Below are 19374 nucleotides of genomic sequence, written 5' to 3' on the forward strand. Positions count from 1 at the left end.
TAACTTGATGAACATAAAGGATAATTCATACAATAAAGAAATGTGGAATTGTTTCTTCAACTATAGACTTAATTAACTTCTTTTTATAGAACATAGTGGATATTGATTTTGAAAATATGTTCTTGATATTGAAAATAATATTTATAAGTTTATTTATACAAACCAAGCACACTAATTAAAGTGTCACGTCTTAATATTTCTATAGGTGGTGGTTAGCTTTAGATATTTTTTAAAAAATTCTTCTGTGAAGTTGTTACTTTTGCAATATGTACAGAAATTGGTGGAAAATACAGTACCTCTAAAACCAACATTCTTTGACTTTAGGTTGCTGAATAATATTGGTCTGTATAGACATGCTCAGCTGTACCAATGTACTTTCTGTTCTCAAGTCAGTAGCTATGTATTGTAAGGAATGATAGTACAGAAGTGGAAAATTTGCTACGTGTGTCTGTTATTTCAGAAACTGCGTTTTCTTTGCTTGAGCTGGGATTTGCTTTTTTGTCAGACTATGCTGCAGTGTTGTCAATGACGCTACTTTTGGGACTGGACATTTTTATTGTTTTAGTCTTTTTTAAAACCTTAAGCTTGTTAGGAACAGATACTTTGAAGAAGTAGATTAATACATTGTTATCTTTGAATTCCTTTCTCTTCTTGTATTATAATCTCTATTTTCTTTTCTATCTAGCAAACTTGTATTAGTGCTTACACAAAAGAGAGAGCAGCAAAATGTAAAATCCCAGCTCTGGAACTCCTGATTAAGGTAAAGGCATTTTATAAATATCTCTTGCTTCTAGAAAAAAAGTAGAAAACCTGTAGTATTAATATGGTTACACCACATCATGCAGAAAATCTGTAGTCTGCAGTAGGAAGAGAATAGTGGTAGTGTAATATTTAAATGTTAGTAAGAGATATGTCTTTACAACAGATTGTCTTCAATATTTCTCCAGTTGATTGCTCACATATGAACATGTCGTTCCTTAATCTACTAGCACAAGACACAGTTGAGACAGTAATTTCAGAACATTCTTCCTTAGAATGCATTAAACCATTGTTTTGCAAATGCTTTTGTACCTACTTAGGTTTTTTTATGAAAACCAAAACTCCCTTCTGAGTTATTCAGTCTCAGTTTTTCTGTGACTTGGATTTGCTTTATAGCAGCAGGGAGAGAAATACAGTATGATAAAGGCTACTGTAGACTTGCTAAACCTGTGCTTTCATGGGTTTTTTATATATAAATATAAAAATCTACTGTCTGTAATTTTCATGTAGATGATCTATATATGATATGTATAATATAAATTAAAACCTATAAAATTAATACATATGTAGGAAGGTAATTTGTTGTTAAAGTAGATTTCATGCCAGTACTCTTTCCTGGACCAGTCACCTCAAATCTATTTTATTGAATAGCATACTTAGGCTGAAGTTACACATACGGACTGTGGTTTTATTTAGATCAAGTAGGATTGTAGTATCGATATTAATGATTTTCCTAAATTATATATTTTTTTATTGTAGTTACTTCGAAGTTTACAGCGTTCCTGTCTGATGGAAGAAATGAAAATTGGGGAGATATTTAATAAATTTTATGGGGAACTTGCCATAAAAAGTAAAATTTCTGATACAGGTAGGCTTTACTTTTTCTACCACTGACCTGTGTTTTATTTGCACTCAGGTTTTGTTGCATTATACCCCAGGAAAATGTATAAATGCTATTCCAATGGCAAGTGTGCTTAAAAATAGTAGCTGTTGGTGTTCTGGAGCTAGTAAAGTTTGTTCAGGTCTTTTGATCATGATCATGCAGTTAGCTGGTGCTTCGCAGGCCCGTATATATGTATGAGCTAACACGTGTGAGAAATCTTGTAACTGCATTTAGTTGTGGCAGTTCATACTGAATTTAAGCCAAGGTCTGGTTTAGGATTCCTGACATAAGAGAGTACCTGCCACACCTTGAATGCTTGGTTCAGTTTTGGGCCACTCTACAAGAGAGACACTAAGGTGCTGGAGTGCATCCAGAGAAGGGCAGCAAAGCTGGTGAAGAGCCTGGAGCCCAAGTCTGATGAGGAGTGGCTGAGGAAACTGGGGATGTTTAGCCTGGAGAAAAGGAGGCTCAGGGGGAGACCTTGTCGCTCTCTACAGTAGTGAGGTGGGGGTCGGTCTCTTCTTCCAGCAAGCGGTAGGACAAGAGGTAACAGCCTCAAGCTGTGCTGAGGGAGGTTTAAATCGGCTATTAGGAAAATTTTCTTCACAGAAAGGGTGGTCAAGCATTGGAAAAGGCTGCCCAGGGCAGTGGTGGAGTCACCATCCCTGGAAGTATTTAAAAGACCCATAGATGTGGCACTTAGGGACATGGTTTAGTGGTGGACTTGGCAGTGTTAGGTTGACTGTTGGACTCAATGATCTTAAAGGTCTTTTCCAACCTGAATGATTCAGTGATTCTAAAGCTCTTTGTAACCTTATTCCATACCTGCCCAGTTATGTCCTCAGAGCTGCAGTTTTACTGAGAGAGCTGCTGCATCAGTCACCCCTAATATGAGCTCATCAGTTCCTCCCTTGCTTAATCATGTTATTTATGATGTTAAGCATACTAATATGAGCTCTAATTTGATCTTCTTAGCTAGTTGCAGCTGAAATCTTGGTTTGACAGGTCTAACCCTTGCAAAACTTGCTGTGCCTGCATAGAACCCTTCAGTCTGAACTCAGGCCTAAGTTTCTGCTAGCTATTGGCCTTAACTGTGGTGGTACTTAAAAGACTCAGCATAACCTTAAGGCCAGGAGCTGGTTTAGTGGTATATGCTTCCTCAGTGGATATGACCTTTAATCAGATTTCTAAGCCTTGTTTGAAAGAAGTACATGTGTTTTAATGTGAGAGGAGGATGCACCTCGCATCACAGGATGTAGGTGTATATATATATATATATATCTGTGTACATGATAAAGAGCTGCCTTTCTGCCATGCTGATCACCAATTAAAATTAAACCAACAGGGATGTTTTTTCATGGTTGCAAGTTACATAGGAAATGCAATGGAAATGTCAAAGTAACGACTTCAGTAATTAATATTTAATAATATTAAATAACTTTTTAGTACTGGAGAAGATTTATGAGCTTTTGGGAGTTTTGGGAGAGGTCCAGCCTAGTGAAATGATTAACAACTCTGAAAAACTATTCCGAGCTTATCTGGGAGAGCTTAAAACACAGGTACGATTGAAATGTCTTTTTAGACTCTTGCATTGCTTTGGTTTTTTTCCCTTTGATGTGTGTGGCACTGTATATTGGAATACTATTGTAACTAGTACAATTTGTAGGGATTTAACTGGACAGTCATAAATGCTTCTGTTGAAGTTTGTTCTCTGGTTTTGAGAAGCTTTCAAAGTAAAAATTCAAGGCCGTCAGTGACAGCAAATTAACTAGTTTACTCTGAGAAAAGGTGGCATGTGGTTTTCACTGTGGTAGTGCCTAAGAAAAGTCATATTGCCATGCATTAGTAGTTCTGTTTTGGTTTCTACTAGCTACAGAATCTTTGCACTTCAGGTAAATATCACACTTCTGCTGAACTTTACTGTATTCTGCACTTTTAAGACATTATGGTGTGCTATCTAAAATTTCCTATGGTTGATCTTGGTGGAACATGTTTTATGCTTTTCAAAGGATTTCTTATGCTTCTGTAGTTAATCTCTTTCCCAAATGATATGAAACTGAGTAGGAGATGTTTCTGTGGACTTGTGTTCATAAAGTTAGGTGCTGACGTCACCATATTAAGTTGTAATATGTTATTTTATCTACACTTCTAGGAACTGGGAAGCCTTGGTGTAAATTCATTTTAGCTTCAGAATAATGTTTTTTTTCAATTCCCTATTTTTTTAGATGACATCAACTACAAGGGCACCCAAGCTACCTGTTGTAGCAGGATGTCTGAGGGGACTGGTTGCACTCATGTACAATTTTACCAAATCTGTGGACGAAGGTATGGTCTTACTCTGTGTGAAAGACAGTTATACAATTTTATATATTTTAGTCATTACACTGCCAGGAAACAGTGCTGTTTCATTCTGTGAACTCAGAATGAAAATTTCCCTACTGGCAGATAGTTTATGCAAAAGCAAGGCCTGTCGAACTACATGGTTCTTGTAGTCTGTGTTAGTGTGGAGTGGCTTCCTCAGTGTGTTTGTGTACATAAATGTGGAAGTGCTGTTTTCAATCAGAGATTGGGCAGCTGAGCTGGAATGTGGTGTATAGAGAAATGTGTTTCCCTTAGAAATCCATGTCTGTTAAAACATGGGTATTTGGAAGAATCAGTGCATATACACATACAATTCAATTTTAAAGTATTCCATAAAAAAGCATCTCTGCCTCTTAGAATGATGTATGTAAAGCTTTCCTATATTGCTTCTGCATGCCAAGCTTTGGATAAAAATATCTTTGTCTTCACTCTACCTCTTGTGTCTCAATAGCAAAATACTCATTATTGGATTGTTTCACAGATCCTCAGACGGCAAAAGAGATTTTTGATTTTGCAATGAAGGCAATCAACCCACAGGTAAACCTGCCACATGCAAATTGTTCCACATAAATGGATCAGCCCTGATGAAGAATAAATCACATGACAAACCTTTTCTGGTATTACAGGTTGATCAGAAGCGATATGCAGTACATCTGGGTAAGACTGCAAATTAATTTGGTTCGTGTTGAGGTGGATACCATACATACAATGGTGTCTCCTGTCATTTATTCTCTACTGGCTGTCTTCAGGTGGCTCTATTCTTCAATCTTCTAAACTCATCAGGGGGCAAAGCTGGTGTACCTTAAGTTGGAGTCTCAAGAGTTAAATGTGTATTTGGTTAAACTAGGCAAGGTCTAGTGAGCCAATGAACAACAGCATTACACTTGATGCCATTTTCCCTTCAGGAGTAGTACAAAATCTTCATATGAGAGAGGAATCATCGTAGGGGTAGAAATAAGACAGATATCATACAGCAAATTAGGAGAAAAGAAAAAGATGGGGTTAAAGGAAAAAATAGAAATAGAAGGGTAATTTCACTGGATGGTGAAGGAAATTAGGAACAAATGAATTTCATTAAGAAAATGAGAAATTGGCCTGTGAAATGTGAGTGGTTTATGCAGAAATTGCAAAAATGCAACGTTTGGGTACTAGGCCCATGGCAACTGTGAAGGCTAAAACCCTCTTTAAAGATACTTTGCTCTCCCCCAGCTAATTCATGAAGGGTCTTGAAATTTCATTTATGCTTGTCTTTGGGGTTGTGAAATGACCTTTATTCCGAGTTCTTTATTTGTCTGTATCACAGTTTGGTGGAGAAGGGGACCTGAGCATAATCATGACCACAGAAACCAAATCTTTGTGAACTGTGTGATTATTATTATTTGTAACCAGCAGAATCGCTCCCTTTCTTTTTCACTGTTAATGTAAATTACTTGGGAACACAGCTGTGCTTTCCATAATGGTGTACATTAAATAGGATTTTGGGGGGTTGTTTTAATGCTTAAGTTCTTAATGTTTGAATACTGATACCATACTGGCTAGAAGAATACATTTTTCACCCTCCAGTCATTGTAGGTATACCTACCTAAAATCCTAATGTGGACTTTGATAGTCTGGTCTGGTTTTGAAAAGTGGAATATAAGACTGAGTTTTAATGAGAATTGTTATTAAATTGCAGCTGGTTTACAGTTGTTCAGCTGGCATGCTGCTCAGTTTGGTGCCTTGCTCCTGGACAATTATGTCACCCTTTTTGAAACAATGTGTAAATGGTGTGGCCATGCAAATCAGGACCTGAAGAAAGCCAGTCATTCGGCGCTAGATTCATTCCTCAAGCAGGTACTGTAACTTCACCGGGATCTCTTGACACTAAAGGAAAGTTAAATTTCTTGAAATAGTGGGAGTACTTGGTGCTTAGAAGTTTGGTGAATCTGATTAATAAATAATTGCTTGAAGTGCTAGGTATCTTTTAAGACGTACTGTAATTTTTGGTGGCTTTTTTCGTGTTTCTGGAAATGCTGAATTTTTTGCTTCTGCTTTACAGATGTCTTTAATAGTAGCTAAGGATGCAGAGCTACACAAGAGCAAGTTGCAGTTCTTCATGGAGCAGTTCTATGCAATCATCAGAAGAATGGATTCAAGCAACAAAGAGTTATCTATTGCCATTCGTGGATATGGGCTTTTTGCAGCAGTATGTGCAGGAAACTTGTTCTGATAAAGGCCCATATTGAATGGATTTAAAGCTAGGATTCATATACCATTCCTTTTACAACTCTAGACAGCTTATTACATAGGGAATGCTTATGTTTCTGTATTAAGTGTTGAACTTCATTAGTGACACTGGTTGAAAATCATTGACATGCACACTGACTTTAGCGGGAGCACTGTCGATGTGTATTAAGATTTTTTAGAGTAGGTTAGGAAATGTGATAGTCTAGCTGGTTACTAGCTGAATCTTCTCTTTTTGCTGCCTTTAGAGCAGAGTGCATTTGCTTTGTTCTGTGACATGAGCTAGAAAGGAATTGTGTTATAGGTATTGTTTCCAGAAAAAATGACATATATCAAATTACTGAATTGAAAAAACATGTTAAAATATCTCATTACAAAACAAAATAAGTTAATTAAAATTGCATAATATAAACACTGACAATAATACCGCAAATTTTAACAGGAAAAAGGGATCCTTAGGCTCCAATACTTACAAATCTTTAATATGTTAAGACACACTAATAGTTGCTAGCATGTTTAGACCAAATCTTGGCCAAGCATCAGATGCTAGGTTGTGAGGCAGTGGAGTCTTGCTGCTACTGCAAGTAGTGGCCTTAAACTAAACACAAGTTCAGTGATTGATTCAGTTTCACGACAGAACATTTCTTTTACTTTCTAATCACTGAAATAAATTGATACTTATGGTTCTACAAATGATAAATGGATAGTCTTAATTTTGTCAGCATGTTTTTAGCCAGACTAGGTTCAAACTTTAGCCTAACTCTTGTATTTTGTAATTACCTAAATCAGTCCATTCTTTTTCCATGGGCAGTTCCCTACTATAGTTCTTGCCTGTGACCTGGTTCCTGGTTTCTTTTCATAAAGATTTATTTTTGTCCTAGTTTGTGCTAAACACTGTGATTTATAAATCATTCAATAGAAATCCTGAAGCATCATGGCATAATCCTGTAGTACTGTTTGTGGTGCTTACCACCACTTCATTAGTTTAAGAGTAGTCTGTATCATCTATACAGATCCCAGTGCAATGAAAGTTCAGAACTCATGCTGCTGGGTTAAATGTTAAATAGTAGTGGATGATAATTGGTTAATCCACATTAAGATCAGCCACTTCATATTTTTATTCAGCTAGGTCAAAATATAAGTGAGTACTATTATCCACAGTGCCATACATAAGATATTTGCAGCCAAGCTCCATGCATTTCTGACTAGATTTGAATCATGACACTGGAAGTTCAAGTACTCTTACAGTAAATTGAATTTCATCAATCAACTGTTATTTTAGTTCATTGCAGGTACGATGTTTCTAATACATGTAGAAAGTGGAATACCTAATTTATTCAGATATGTTGCGTTCCTGGAAAAAATAGATGATTCTTACTACGATTCAGTGAAGACTTGGCTAGGGTTTAGTGCTACAGCATATGTTTGCTTGACTGTTCAGAGTTGTGAAATCGGGATTTTATTTTCTCTCCTGTAAGCCCTGTAAAGCTATACATTCTAAGGATGTTGACGACATGTATGTTGAGCTCCTTCAGCGTTGTAAGCAAATGTACCTCACAGAAGCAGAAACAATAGATGACCATCTGTATCAGTTACCAAGTTTCCTCCAGTCCATTGCAAGTGTGATATTCCATATAGATACAGTAAGTGGAGTATTTAAAGTACCAGTCATCTTGGTTTTGTAATACAGGTAGAGATGTGTAATGAGGTAGTACCTGTGAACCAGTGACAGAAGGTGTGGTTTTTTTTTTTTTAGCTGAAATACGATGACATTTAGCTCCTAGGGCATGGGAAGAATTACTAGGGGAATGCTTTATTGGATTTTATTTGAAAAAAAAAAAATGCACAGAACATACTAAATAAAATACTTCAGTGCATTGTAATGAAAACCAGTTATGTAATGATAGCTAACTATGAACAGTTTTCTATTTTTTGTGGGTGAAGGTATTTATTTGGACTGAGCCTTACCCTTCTTTTTATGTGTTTATTCCACAATGTTGCTGCTTTTTCTTTCAGTACTAATACTTAGAGTGTTCTAAGAGCTGTTACTTTGATTTTCTTCTCATGCAATGCTGTGTGTGTTCTGATGAGAGCTTTCTGGATCCTAGCTGGATCTGGGAAGCAAGGTTGGGGCAGAGAAGAGACTTTCACCTATATTCTGTACTCAGATTGTTAAGGATTAGCAGATTATACAGCTGTGTTATTATTGTTTAAGTAAATTGGTGCTTTTCTAAAGAAGCTTAAAACTGGTTCCACTGAAGCACTAATCTATCCAGGAGCTACTTTCCATAATGTGTTCCAGGAAATTTTATTATTGTGCGTGTTCGGTTTGGTTTGTTGGGGTTGTTTTTTTTGTTGTTGTTGGTTGGTTGGGATTTTTTGGTGGTTTTGTTTTGTTGGTTTTTTTTGATTGGTTGGTTTAGTTTTGGTTGGTGGTTGTTGTTTTGTTTTTTTTTTTACATCTAAGATGTATTCACTTGCTAAGTGTTTTATTATTCTCGGATGGGTCATGACAAAGAATTGTAAATTTGAAATGGATAAATATGAAATAATTTAGCATAATTCTTCACATTGATACTGAGTTATAATCGTTGGCTTTGCATGATGGATGTTTTGTTTTCTATTTATTCTAGATTCCTGAAGTATACACACCAGTTCTTGAACATCTAGTTGTGCTGCAGATCAACAGCTTTCCACAGTACAGTGAAAAAATGCAGGTAGTCTGTTGCAGATCTATAATAAAGATATTTCTCGCCCTCTCAGGAAAAGGTCCAGTTCTCTGGAGTTTTGTTAGCACTGTGGGTGAGTCTGTCACATTAACTTTGTTGTGGGTTTTTGGTGGGGTCATGGAGTCTTTTTTGTTTGGATCTTTTTTTTTTGTCCTAAAATGTTTAACCGATTGTAAGAGAGATACATGGAATAGCCATTTGGGGTCAGAGATAAACCTTTTCCCATTTTCTAATAATGGAGATTTAGGGTTCTCGTGGTTTTTTTTTTTCCAATATCCATTGTTAAATCATTCAAGTAATATGTTGAACAACTGTTTTGGATGATGCAGTGGCTGTCACCAAGGGCAACAGGGTATATTTTTGTGAAAATCTTTTTGAACATAAAGATTTATGTTCCTGCTCTGAAGGATTATGGGGAGAAGGGGATTTCACAGAAAAATGTACAAAGCTCTGTTCAATACCATTTCACTTACCCCTACAAAATTTCACAGAAATGAGGGTGAGCGTTATCTGTGTTAGAAATGAAATCTTTCTATGATCTGGAACTTGTACATAGAAAAAGAGAAAATTCCAAGTATGAAGTTAATGAGATAAAGTCCTGCAAATGTAATAATGTCAACACTGGGACCTGACAATTCCAGTAGCCTCCAGCATGCTGACATTTTATTATAATGACTTTCAGAAGTTATTTTAATTTTATTTCAGTTATTTTCTGTGGCTTTTCTCTGTTGTGGCATTTTCATTGTTTTCTATGTTCTTGGTTTGGGATGCAGTGCACTCAACCACCATGCCAGAATGGAGGTCCTAAGTCCATGCCTGTTAGAGTTACTGGGAGTTGTTGCCTTTTTCAGTATGGGCATTATGGGCAATGCCGTGGTCATCACTGCTTTCAGAGTCAGGAAAAGATCAAAGCAGTATTGAAAGAAAGTAGTAAGAAGCAAGTTCAAAACTGGTTCCCTGTGAAACATCCTAGAATAATTCCTCTGATTTTGGCTATATTTGTCCTTAAAGGATCAATTGTATTCTTTTTCCTCTCCCTCATCATGACAGAATATAGAAAAGAGAAAATTCATTTTTAACATAGTGAGTGATACGGATGCTGTGCCTCTTTAAGTCTGCTCAGGAAATGTATTTTTGTTTGTTTGTTTCAGTGCATCAGGGATTAATCAGAATTTTCTCCAAGCCAATCACATTTTCAAAGGTAAAATGGCTGTTTAAACATACTTATTTGATCTAAATTCCTAGAGAACACATTCCAGTACTTGTTGATGTAGCCCAGTAAAAAGGGGAAGGCCCAAAGAAGCAAAAATGGTGCTGCCCAGTTTGAATTGTGGCTCACTTGCTATTAGTCTGTGATCCACATAATGAGGACGTGGCTTTTGTACTGAATGGAAAAAATGACAGGAAATAGACTTTTGTTCTCTACAGTTCTTGTTTGATTGTGTTGTCTTTAACAAAGTAGGTTGTAATTAAGGTCATCCAACTTTCTTCCAGGTTAGCAAATTTTGGACATGTTAAAAGTTGTACTGAACGTTAAGGGAGGATGTTAAAGCTTCTTAATCCTAGGCAGCCAGATAACTATAGAGCTTCTCAAGTAACCACTAGAAGTAGAAGAGCTTTAGAGATTTTTGAAAGGAGCTAGTTAGTTTGTGTTCTTGTCAGACTGGCTAAATGAGAAAGCTAAGCATTTCTTGTTGGCAGAAGTAATTTTACATTCTGTTCTAGCTTGGGCAGGTAGACACTTACACAGTTGTATTGGGATTTGGCTGAGATGGAGTTAGTTTTCCCCATAGCAGCCATTATAGTGCTGTGCTTGTATTTGTAGCTGGAAAGGTATTCATAACACACCACTGTTTTGGCCACTGCTGAGCAGTGCTTGCAGAGCATCAAGGCTGCCCTCTCAAACATCCCACACACACACACTTGTGTTTCGAAAGAGGACATAGCCAGGGCCCAGACTGACCAAAGGGATATTCCATGCCATATGAGGTCTGCTTAGCAATAAGAAGATGGGGGAAAAGAGGAGGAGGAGGGAAGTGACATCCACTGTTATTTTATTTGTCTTCTGGGACAACCAATACTCCTGCTGAAGCCCTGCTTCCCAGCAGTGGCTGGACATTGCAGATGGGAAGCAGAGAAAAGTCTTTTGTTCTCCCTTGCTTCCGTGCATGGACCTTGCTTTATTAAACTGTGTTTATCTCAGCCCACAAGTTCTTTCTATCTTATTTTCAGCCCTCATATGCTGCTGAGGAAGGGAGTGATAGGGTGACTTCATGGGCACCTGGCATCCAGACATGGTCAACCACCACAATTCTTTAAAGAACTGTGTTCTTTCAGGGTTCTTTTGGAAAAGAAACTGGATCAGAAGAATCCCGTGAAGATGGAGAGGTTGGGACAGGGAGATGGAAAGTACCAATGTATAAGGACTATTTATATCTCTTCAGAAATCTACTGAACTGTGACACAATGAAGGTAAAAGCATAGTTAACATGGAAATACTAAAGGAAACATAGTCCTGAGGCTTATCACTGCTTTTCTAACCCTAGATTTTTTCCAAATGTCATGCTATAGAATTACTCTTTAATTGTATTCTGTGGCTGATAAATGACTAAAACAAGCATAAATTTAGGCTTCCATAGCTGAGAAAGCTGGATTCTCTAGATCAATCAAATCTTGGTTTATAAGTACAAGAAATAATTGTCATTGGAGTTTTGAAACGTGAACTTTTTTCCTCCTGCAAAGGATTGTGGTTTTGAAGATGAAAACTTTCTTACTACAAATTCATCACTGCAGTCCCTGAATCGCTTGCTATATGATGAATTTATAAAATCTATTTTGAAGATTATTGAGAAATTGGACCTGACTGTTCAGAAACTGGATGTCAATGAGCAGGTGAGACCTGAGGACTTGTCCATTAATTCCTGCTGCTGTAGGGGAACCAAAATCACATTCCCTGTTTTCTTTTCATTATGCTTAGATAGCAACTTGTAGTGTCCTTGAAGTAATATTTGTACTAAACAAGATGTTTTAAGTCATATTCCTGAATGTTGCATAGCAGTGCTAGGAGATGGAAACGTCAGAATTAGTACAAGTTCACAGAATCTATTACTTTGGACTCCCTGCTCTCGCATCTAGTGCTTTTCATCTTTGTACTTGCTTTCTCTTTAGAAGCCAGGATCTCTTACTATGTTTTCAGATCATTGATGTGCCAGTGTCCTTTGTGTCAGACAGGTAGTAGCAGCTAGAAAAAGAAGAGACAGACTGTTTATCTGGGAAAAAAGTGTAAGTGCTTTCTGTGTTGTCACAGATCCAGTGTTCTCACTTCAATATATTTATTTTCAGGATGAAAATGAAACTGGCAGTGCTTTGATTGGGCCTACTTCTGACCCTGCTTCAAACCTTCAACCAACAAAGCCGACAGACTTTATTGCCTTTATAAATCTAGTGGAGTTCTGCAGGTATTAATATGTTTTTATGTAACTTAGAAGTCACGAAATAATTGGAAAAAATTTGAAGTGAGATTTATTTAAGGTGGCTACTTCTGATTTGGGATGTTATTCTGTATTTCAGAATGCACAAGGTGATTAACAGGGAGACAGTGTTTCAGATACCTGGGTCATAGGTAAAAACATAATAGCTCATCAGCTCAAGTTTTTTTGTTTTAAGAGTACAGGAGACAAGTAATTCACTTTCTTTATTCAGGTGCATTTGTCTTTCAGTGTATGCTATATGTTTTGATATCATAGAATCATAGAATAGTTAGGGTTGGAAACGACCTTAAGATCATCTAGTTCCTAGCCTCCTGCCATGGGCAGGGACACCTCACACTAAACCATACCACCCAAGGCTTCCTCCAACCTGGTCTTGAACACTGCCAGGGATGGAGCATTCACAACCTCCCTGGGCAGCCCATTTCAGTGCCTCACCACCCTTACAGTAAAGAATTTCTTCCTTATATCAAATCTAAACTTCCCCTGTTTAAGTTTTAACCCGTTACCCCTTGTCCTATCACTACAGTCCCTAATGAGGAGTCCCTCCCCAGCATCCCTATAGGCCCCCTCCATATACTGGAAGGCTGCTATGAGGTCTCCACGCAGCCTTCTCTTCTCCAGGCTGAACAGCCCCACCTTTCTCAGCCTGTCTTCATAAGGGAGGTGCTCCAGTCCCCAGTGATCCTCGTGGCCCTCCCCTGGACTTGTTCCAACAGTTCCATGTCCTTTTTATGTTGAGGACACCAGAACTGCCCACAATATTCCAAGTGAGGTCTCACAAGAGCAGAGCAGAGTAAAGGGGCAGGATCACCTCCTTTGACCTGCTGGTCACGCTCTTTCCGATGCAGCCCAGGATGCAGTTGGCTTTCTGGGCTGCGAGCACACACTGAAGCCGGCTCATGTTCATTTTTCTCATCAACCAACACCTCCAAGTCCTTCTCCACAGGGCTGCTCTGAATCTCTTCTCTGCCCAACCTGCAGCTGTGCCTGGGATTATTCCGACCCAGGTGTAGGACCTTGCACTTGGCATGGTTAAACTTCATGAGGCTGGCATCAGCCCACCTCACAAGTGTGTCAGGGTCCCTCTGGATAGCATTCCTTCCCTCCAGCATATCAACCACACAGCTTGGTGTCATCAGCACACTTGCTGAGGGCGCACTCAATCCCACTGTCCATGTCAACGACAAAGATGTTAAACAAGACTGGTCCCAACACCGATCCCTGAGTGATACCACTCAGGTATCGTACTGACCATATATCCTAAATACTTCAGAAACCAGAAGCACAGTCTTCATAGAGTAGTATTTAGGCATGAAGTGAAAGGTAACAGCATTGTTTGCCTGTGAAGGTCCAGTTGATTTCCCCTCACAATACTGCAGTAATGAAGTGTGATATGTGAGTATATGTGTTTGTATAAAATCAGTAGTTAAGATACAATGAGGCAGAGATGGCTTTGCACTGTAAAGCAGAAAAAGGTATTCTTCCTGTGCTTGCCTTAGAAGGCAGCATGTAATTAGTTCCTCACTGTCTCTGGAGCTGTTCTCTTATGGCAATGCTTCTCTTTCTTCTACCAATGTGAAAGCTTGGAAAAAAAATGAAATGTTTTATTGAGTTTCTTCACACTCCACTCCCCATATGTTTTCTGTTTTAGAGAGATACTTCCAGAGAAGCATGTTGAATACTTTAACCCTTGGGTATATTCCTTTGGTTATGAGCTTATTACACATTCAACAAGACTACCTCTTATTAGTGGATTCTATAAGCTGCTTTCTGTTACAATGAAAATTGCCAAGAAAATAAAATATTTTGAGGTGAGATCTCTTTTCCCTGATGGAGGGGTAGCGTTGTATTGACAGTGGTACATTCCTTTATATATACTCTCTTAGGCACTATGGAAAATAGTTCATTGAAACTGTTACCCAGTTGTTTCAAATGTTTATAGCATCCTATGCCTCTAGTTACAAGCACATAAAAAAAAAATTATGCTAGAAGCCCAGTTTCTGAAGAGACACCATCCTCGTCATATTTTCAGTCATACATGTCTTACTTGAGTAATATTAAGTCTGTTCCAAAAAGCAGATCCTCAGTGCACTTTATTAATGGTAGTTTCTAAGGTCTGAAGAAACAGACATACGTTTCAAGTTTTCACTGAAGCTAGTGTCATATTGGACAGTGATGTATGTATTCTGGCTTGAACTTTTGCTGCATGTTTGTACTGTGTACTACAGTTTTTTAATGCTCTTGACTTGTGATTTCTGTTGGTAGAGTGTCAGTCCGAGGAGTCTCAAAACATGTCCTGAAGACCCAGAAAAGAGCTCTTGCTTTGCACTGTTTGTAAAGTTTGGAAAAGAGGTAAGTTATTTTGCTAGCAAACTCTCTTAGTCAGAATATAAACACACATAATCAAAATTTTGTCTTCTGAGAAATCTTGCATCTGTGATAGAAGTATTTCAGCTCCTTGAATTATGCAGCATAGTGTGGGTTTAAGATCTTTTTCTGTCTGTTTTTTACTTAATGTCAAAGAGGTGTATTGATCACCTATTCATGTATGATTGAGAAATAATTGTATAATTGTACATTAAATACTGTCTGGTAACTGTCTGCAGGTGAATGAGATTCCAGTATTGGTTTTGAGTTGTTTATTTTACATGACTATTAATATAGCTAAATCAGTATCTTAAAAGGTTTATGATAATTCTTGATTTTTTTATCTGAATTGTAGGTTGCAGCAAAAATGAAACAGTATAAGGATGAGTTGTTGGCATCCTGTCTGAATTTTCTGCTCTCTTTACCGCATGACATCATCATGCTTGATATCAAAGCATATATTCCTGCACTGCAGGTAGGTCAAAGTGATGTACTGCTAACAAACTTTTTTCTGGAAAGCATACAAAAATTCTGGAGCAAGCTTAGTATCCTGTTGAGCAATTAAAAGAAGTATTAAGCTTTGTGTGTTTTCCATGAGATAGAATACAAATGATGTTTTGAATAAACAATTAGATTGTCAGAATTTGCTTGTGCACTAAGCTGACTCTGTTAGTGCCTGTGTTGCAATATAATGTTTATCTCCTGTGCTGATCTTGAGTGAAATGTTAAGTAGACAAAAGTTAATAAGAAAGAAGATGTATGCTAAATGCTTTCAAATATGTGGGGCTTTTTACCTTTAAATAACAGTAATAAACATGAAAGTAATAAAAGTCTGAAAGTAATAGTAATAAAAGTAAGAGTAATGAAAATGAAAGACTGATTATTTTACATTTGACACATAGAACGCATTTAAACTGGGCCTTAGCTGTATCCCAATGGCTGATCTGGGACTGGATGCTTTGGAAGACTGGTCAGCTCACATCCCCAGACATATAATGCAGCCTTACTACAAGGATGTTCTGCCTCTTCTTGATGGTTATTTGAAAAACTCTACGTCTACAGGTACAAACAGGCAAACAGTTGTTAGTCTTAAGGGAGAGGAAATTTTTTTTTTCATAGTTAGCCTAAAGATATGGATATGACATACTTTTTGTCTGTATTGTGGGCTTACTGTGGTTGGAACAATATAACTTCTCTTACACCCCAAAATTTACCTTTGTTTTAAACTAGAATTCATTTGCTGCTGCTGGACAGTCATTAGTTATAGCCATTTTTATATGCCACTTCTTTGTGGTTTGTTCTTTATATCCTTAAATTAGCTTAGTTTTCACTAATAGAAACTTATTTTCCTCAATAAAGATTTTAAATAAAGGAATAATCATCACATCTTAAAAACAAAATCAGGCAAAATCAGGATGGGTTTTTTCTTAAAGAAACTGAGTAAGTGCATGAGGTGCTGGTACAATAAACTAATATGCGGGTTTTTTGTTCATCAGTTGAATCCCAGAACAACTGGGAAGTGAGGAAACTTTCTCGAGCAGCGCAGAAGGGATTTAATAAGGTTGTGATACAGCGTTTAAGAAAAGCAAAGACGTTTTCATTGGTAAGATCACTGTTTCTTTTTCGAGTTAAATGTGAGTTAATCACTTCCGACTTTCTCTTCTTTCACTGCATGCATACTTTTTTTTTCTGAGGATTATTTCTACCTTAGATCAGTTCAGTGAATCCTGTTCTACAGTGTGGCTTTAAAAGCTCTTACATCAGTGCAGTTGGAAAGATGTCATATTTGAGGGTGAGAATGGAAATGAAGCAGGGAAAAGGAACTGAAGAAATCCTGTAAGTCAGCATCAGTGCTAGACTGATATACTATGGAAACAAAAATTTAACTCCTACACCTAAAATGAGGTCCAAGCTTAACAGTGGTACAGTGTGCAAATACCATTTGTAAATGTGTAACGTTACTTTTTGAGGGTTTGGGATTTTTTTTTTAGTATCTTGAGGATAGGTTTATAGTCTTAGACATCAAGTATGCTTGTCATTTTGACCAGTGGCTTCTCAAGTAGCTCAAGAATAAGTGTTTGTCCCAGTGCACAAACTAACTTGAACAAACCTTTTTTAGGCATGAAACTAAGTTACTCCTATAAATATGTAACTCTTTCCAGCGCAGTGGTCTTTAAAATGAGTAAATTTTACATCCCATACAGGCTGCTTATGAAAATCATACAGATACAGGATCTAAAGTTTAAATCCTGGGATTAAAGCAAATGAAGAGAGTAATTTTTACTTTAGATTTCTTTCAATTTTTTAGGCTATTATGTCATTCTGTAGGTATGTGTTATCTGTGATGATAAAATTTTAACCCTTACATGAGAAATGGCAATTGAAAGCCCACAAAATGTGATAAAACTGCCTTCCAGTCTTGCCTTCTTCTGCTTATTGAACAAAATCTGTTCTTGTTTGATGCAGTTCTTCTCCTCGCATGTTCTTCATTTTGCCTTTTTCATCCATATGTTAACAAGAGCCATAAAACTTTCATTCAGTATGTAAATCAAGTTACTTCTATATAGAAGTAACTCTATATAACTTCTATATAGAAGTAACTCTTCCTTCATTAATATAAGTGTGTTGAATTATTTAGGATGATAGCTCCTCCTTGGAAGCAGTAAGGATTAGAGTAGCATGCCTTCTTGGATCATTGGGAGGGCAGATCAACCACAACTTAATTACAGGTGAGTGTGTCAGTGTAAATAAAAATACTTACATGCTCTTCTCTGTTCAGTCTTTGAATAAGCATTATAATTTAATTATAAAATACATAAATTTAATTTTTAAAGATGGACAAGTATAGTGAAATTACCTGACCATGAGATTTAAGGGACAAATACAGCACAAAATTTAGTCTGTGTGAAAACTAATGTAGTTGTATAGAAGTTTTGTTCATTTCTTTTCATGCCTGTGTTTTTTTCTGCCTTTACAGTCAGTTTTGTTTCTGCCAAGTACTTTTCTGTTGCTTATTTAGAAATACTATGGGAAAGTAGCATTTTTCCCTGGAAAGCAAATACAAAGTGTGATTGGGCTTTGTTAACCACATTAACAAACATGGGAATATAGACAGTTTTCCCTGGAGGACATAGCCATAAGTGTAGTCATTTTCTGTGCAACTGCAGAAGTATGTATGTTAGAACTGATCTTCTGTTATAAAAAATTCTTGAAGACAAAAGTAGTATATTGGGTGTCTTAAGTATTTTAAATCGAGTGTGATTCCATGTCTTCTGGGTTTATAATTGTCTCCAAACTTACCTGTATTGAAACTGTGGAGGCTGCCTTGAATGTATGCTGAAGTGTTGGCTCCAATTATTTTTTCCATTAGGTGGCTAAACATCTGTTTGGATCTTCAAATAAAACTAGCCTTCTAACATACTTCTGGTACACGTAACATCCAGTAATTTATAAAGAATTAATGTTGTATGGCAATCTAGCTGGAGCTGGAAGATCACATTTTTTTTTTTTGACTGAGCTACAGAAATGCTCTATGTGTTACATAAAGCTCATGTTTTGTTTTGATCTTTTTCAAATGCGTTAGCTACCTCTGCAGAAGAGATGATGAAGAAGTGTGTGTCCTGGGACACTGAGAAGCGTCTGAGCTTTGCTGTACCATTTGCAGATATGAAGCCTGTCATCTACTTGGATTTATTCTTGCCTCGTGTGACTGAACTAGCTCTTTCTGCAAGTGACAGACAAACAAAAGTATTGATATTTTTTATGCATATTTTTCATGCTAGCTGATAAACACTGCACAAAATAATGTCTTCCTTGTTAAGAAAAACTTGTTTTAATTAGTTCCAACGTAGTAGCAATTGTTATTTTGGTGCCCTTTCATGGTGACATTATTCTAAGTGTTTAAAAACTGAAGGGCATAAGTTGCTATGAGACAGCAGTGTGTTTTGAGAATTAGACCTAACATAAAAATGAAAATTTTAAACTAATTAATCTTCAGTGTTGTTTGGCCACCTCCTCCTCATGCCTAGCCTATGCACTTGTGGACGCATTCCAGCAGAACACTTAAACAAATATTTTGCTGCTTTGCTGGATTGGGGTGTTGATATCCAAAGAGTCCAGAATGGAGCTATCTGTGAAAGTACAATGATGGGTGACTTATCCAGTGATGAATTTTCGCCAGCTGAAAAGTGACTGCCCATGTTAGAAACTAAAACACGAAGAGAAAGGCCAGTTAGAATGTGTGTAAATGATTTCCATTGATGTGATCTGTTCCCAGAATGGTGATTTAGCATAGATTAGAGTGATTTCTCAAGTATTCTTGTGACTCATTCTCTGCTGCCCATGATTTTGTCTTCTCTGTGAAGGTAATGGATGCATAAGCAAAGGGATTTTTAAATTTCAGGTTGCTGCATGTGAACTGCTACATAGCATAGTCACATACATGTTGGGAAAAGCCTCTCAGATGCCAGAAGGATGTCAGGGTCCCCCACCCATGTATCAGTTACATAAGCAAATATTTCCGGTGCTGCTTCGTCTTGCTTGTGATGTAGACCAGGTAAAC

At 37.2% G+C, this 19374-nt stretch overlaps 1 protein-coding gene across 1 annotated transcript in view; it reads left to right on the forward strand.

Annotated features, from left to right (window-relative positions):
• PRKDC (protein kinase, DNA-activated, catalytic subunit) overlaps positions 1-19374 on the forward strand; it is an 81949-nt gene that overhangs the window by 1417 nt on the left and 61158 nt on the right. The window contains exons 4-25 of the mRNA XM_061448523.1: positions 686-760; positions 1519-1627; positions 3089-3201; positions 3868-3967; positions 4485-4540; positions 4630-4660; positions 5679-5836; positions 6042-6188; positions 7705-7869; positions 8860-9028; positions 10107-10156; positions 11293-11427; positions 11698-11847; positions 12298-12413; positions 14098-14257; positions 14712-14798; positions 15169-15288; positions 15716-15875; positions 16310-16416; positions 17452-17542; positions 18397-18560; positions 19216-19368. Of these exons, the coding sequence (XP_061304507.1) occupies positions 686-760; positions 1519-1627; positions 3089-3201; positions 3868-3967; positions 4485-4540; positions 4630-4660; positions 5679-5836; positions 6042-6188; positions 7705-7869; positions 8860-9028; positions 10107-10156; positions 11293-11427; positions 11698-11847; positions 12298-12413; positions 14098-14257; positions 14712-14798; positions 15169-15288; positions 15716-15875; positions 16310-16416; positions 17452-17542; positions 18397-18560; positions 19216-19368 (2616 nt within the window). The remainder of the gene's footprint in view (positions 1-685; positions 761-1518; positions 1628-3088; positions 3202-3867; positions 3968-4484; positions 4541-4629; positions 4661-5678; positions 5837-6041; positions 6189-7704; positions 7870-8859; positions 9029-10106; positions 10157-11292; positions 11428-11697; positions 11848-12297; positions 12414-14097; positions 14258-14711; positions 14799-15168; positions 15289-15715; positions 15876-16309; positions 16417-17451; positions 17543-18396; positions 18561-19215; positions 19369-19374) is intronic.

This window comes from Pezoporus flaviventris, unplaced genomic scaffold (assembly GCF_033815535.1).
Source record: "Pezoporus flaviventris isolate CSIRO_AGI_PZ_B2104156 unplaced genomic scaffold, CSIRO_AGI_Pfla_v1 ptg000007l, whole genome shotgun sequence".
In the NCBI taxonomy this organism is placed as follows: Eukaryota; Metazoa; Chordata; class Aves; order Psittaciformes; family Psittacidae; genus Pezoporus; species Pezoporus flaviventris.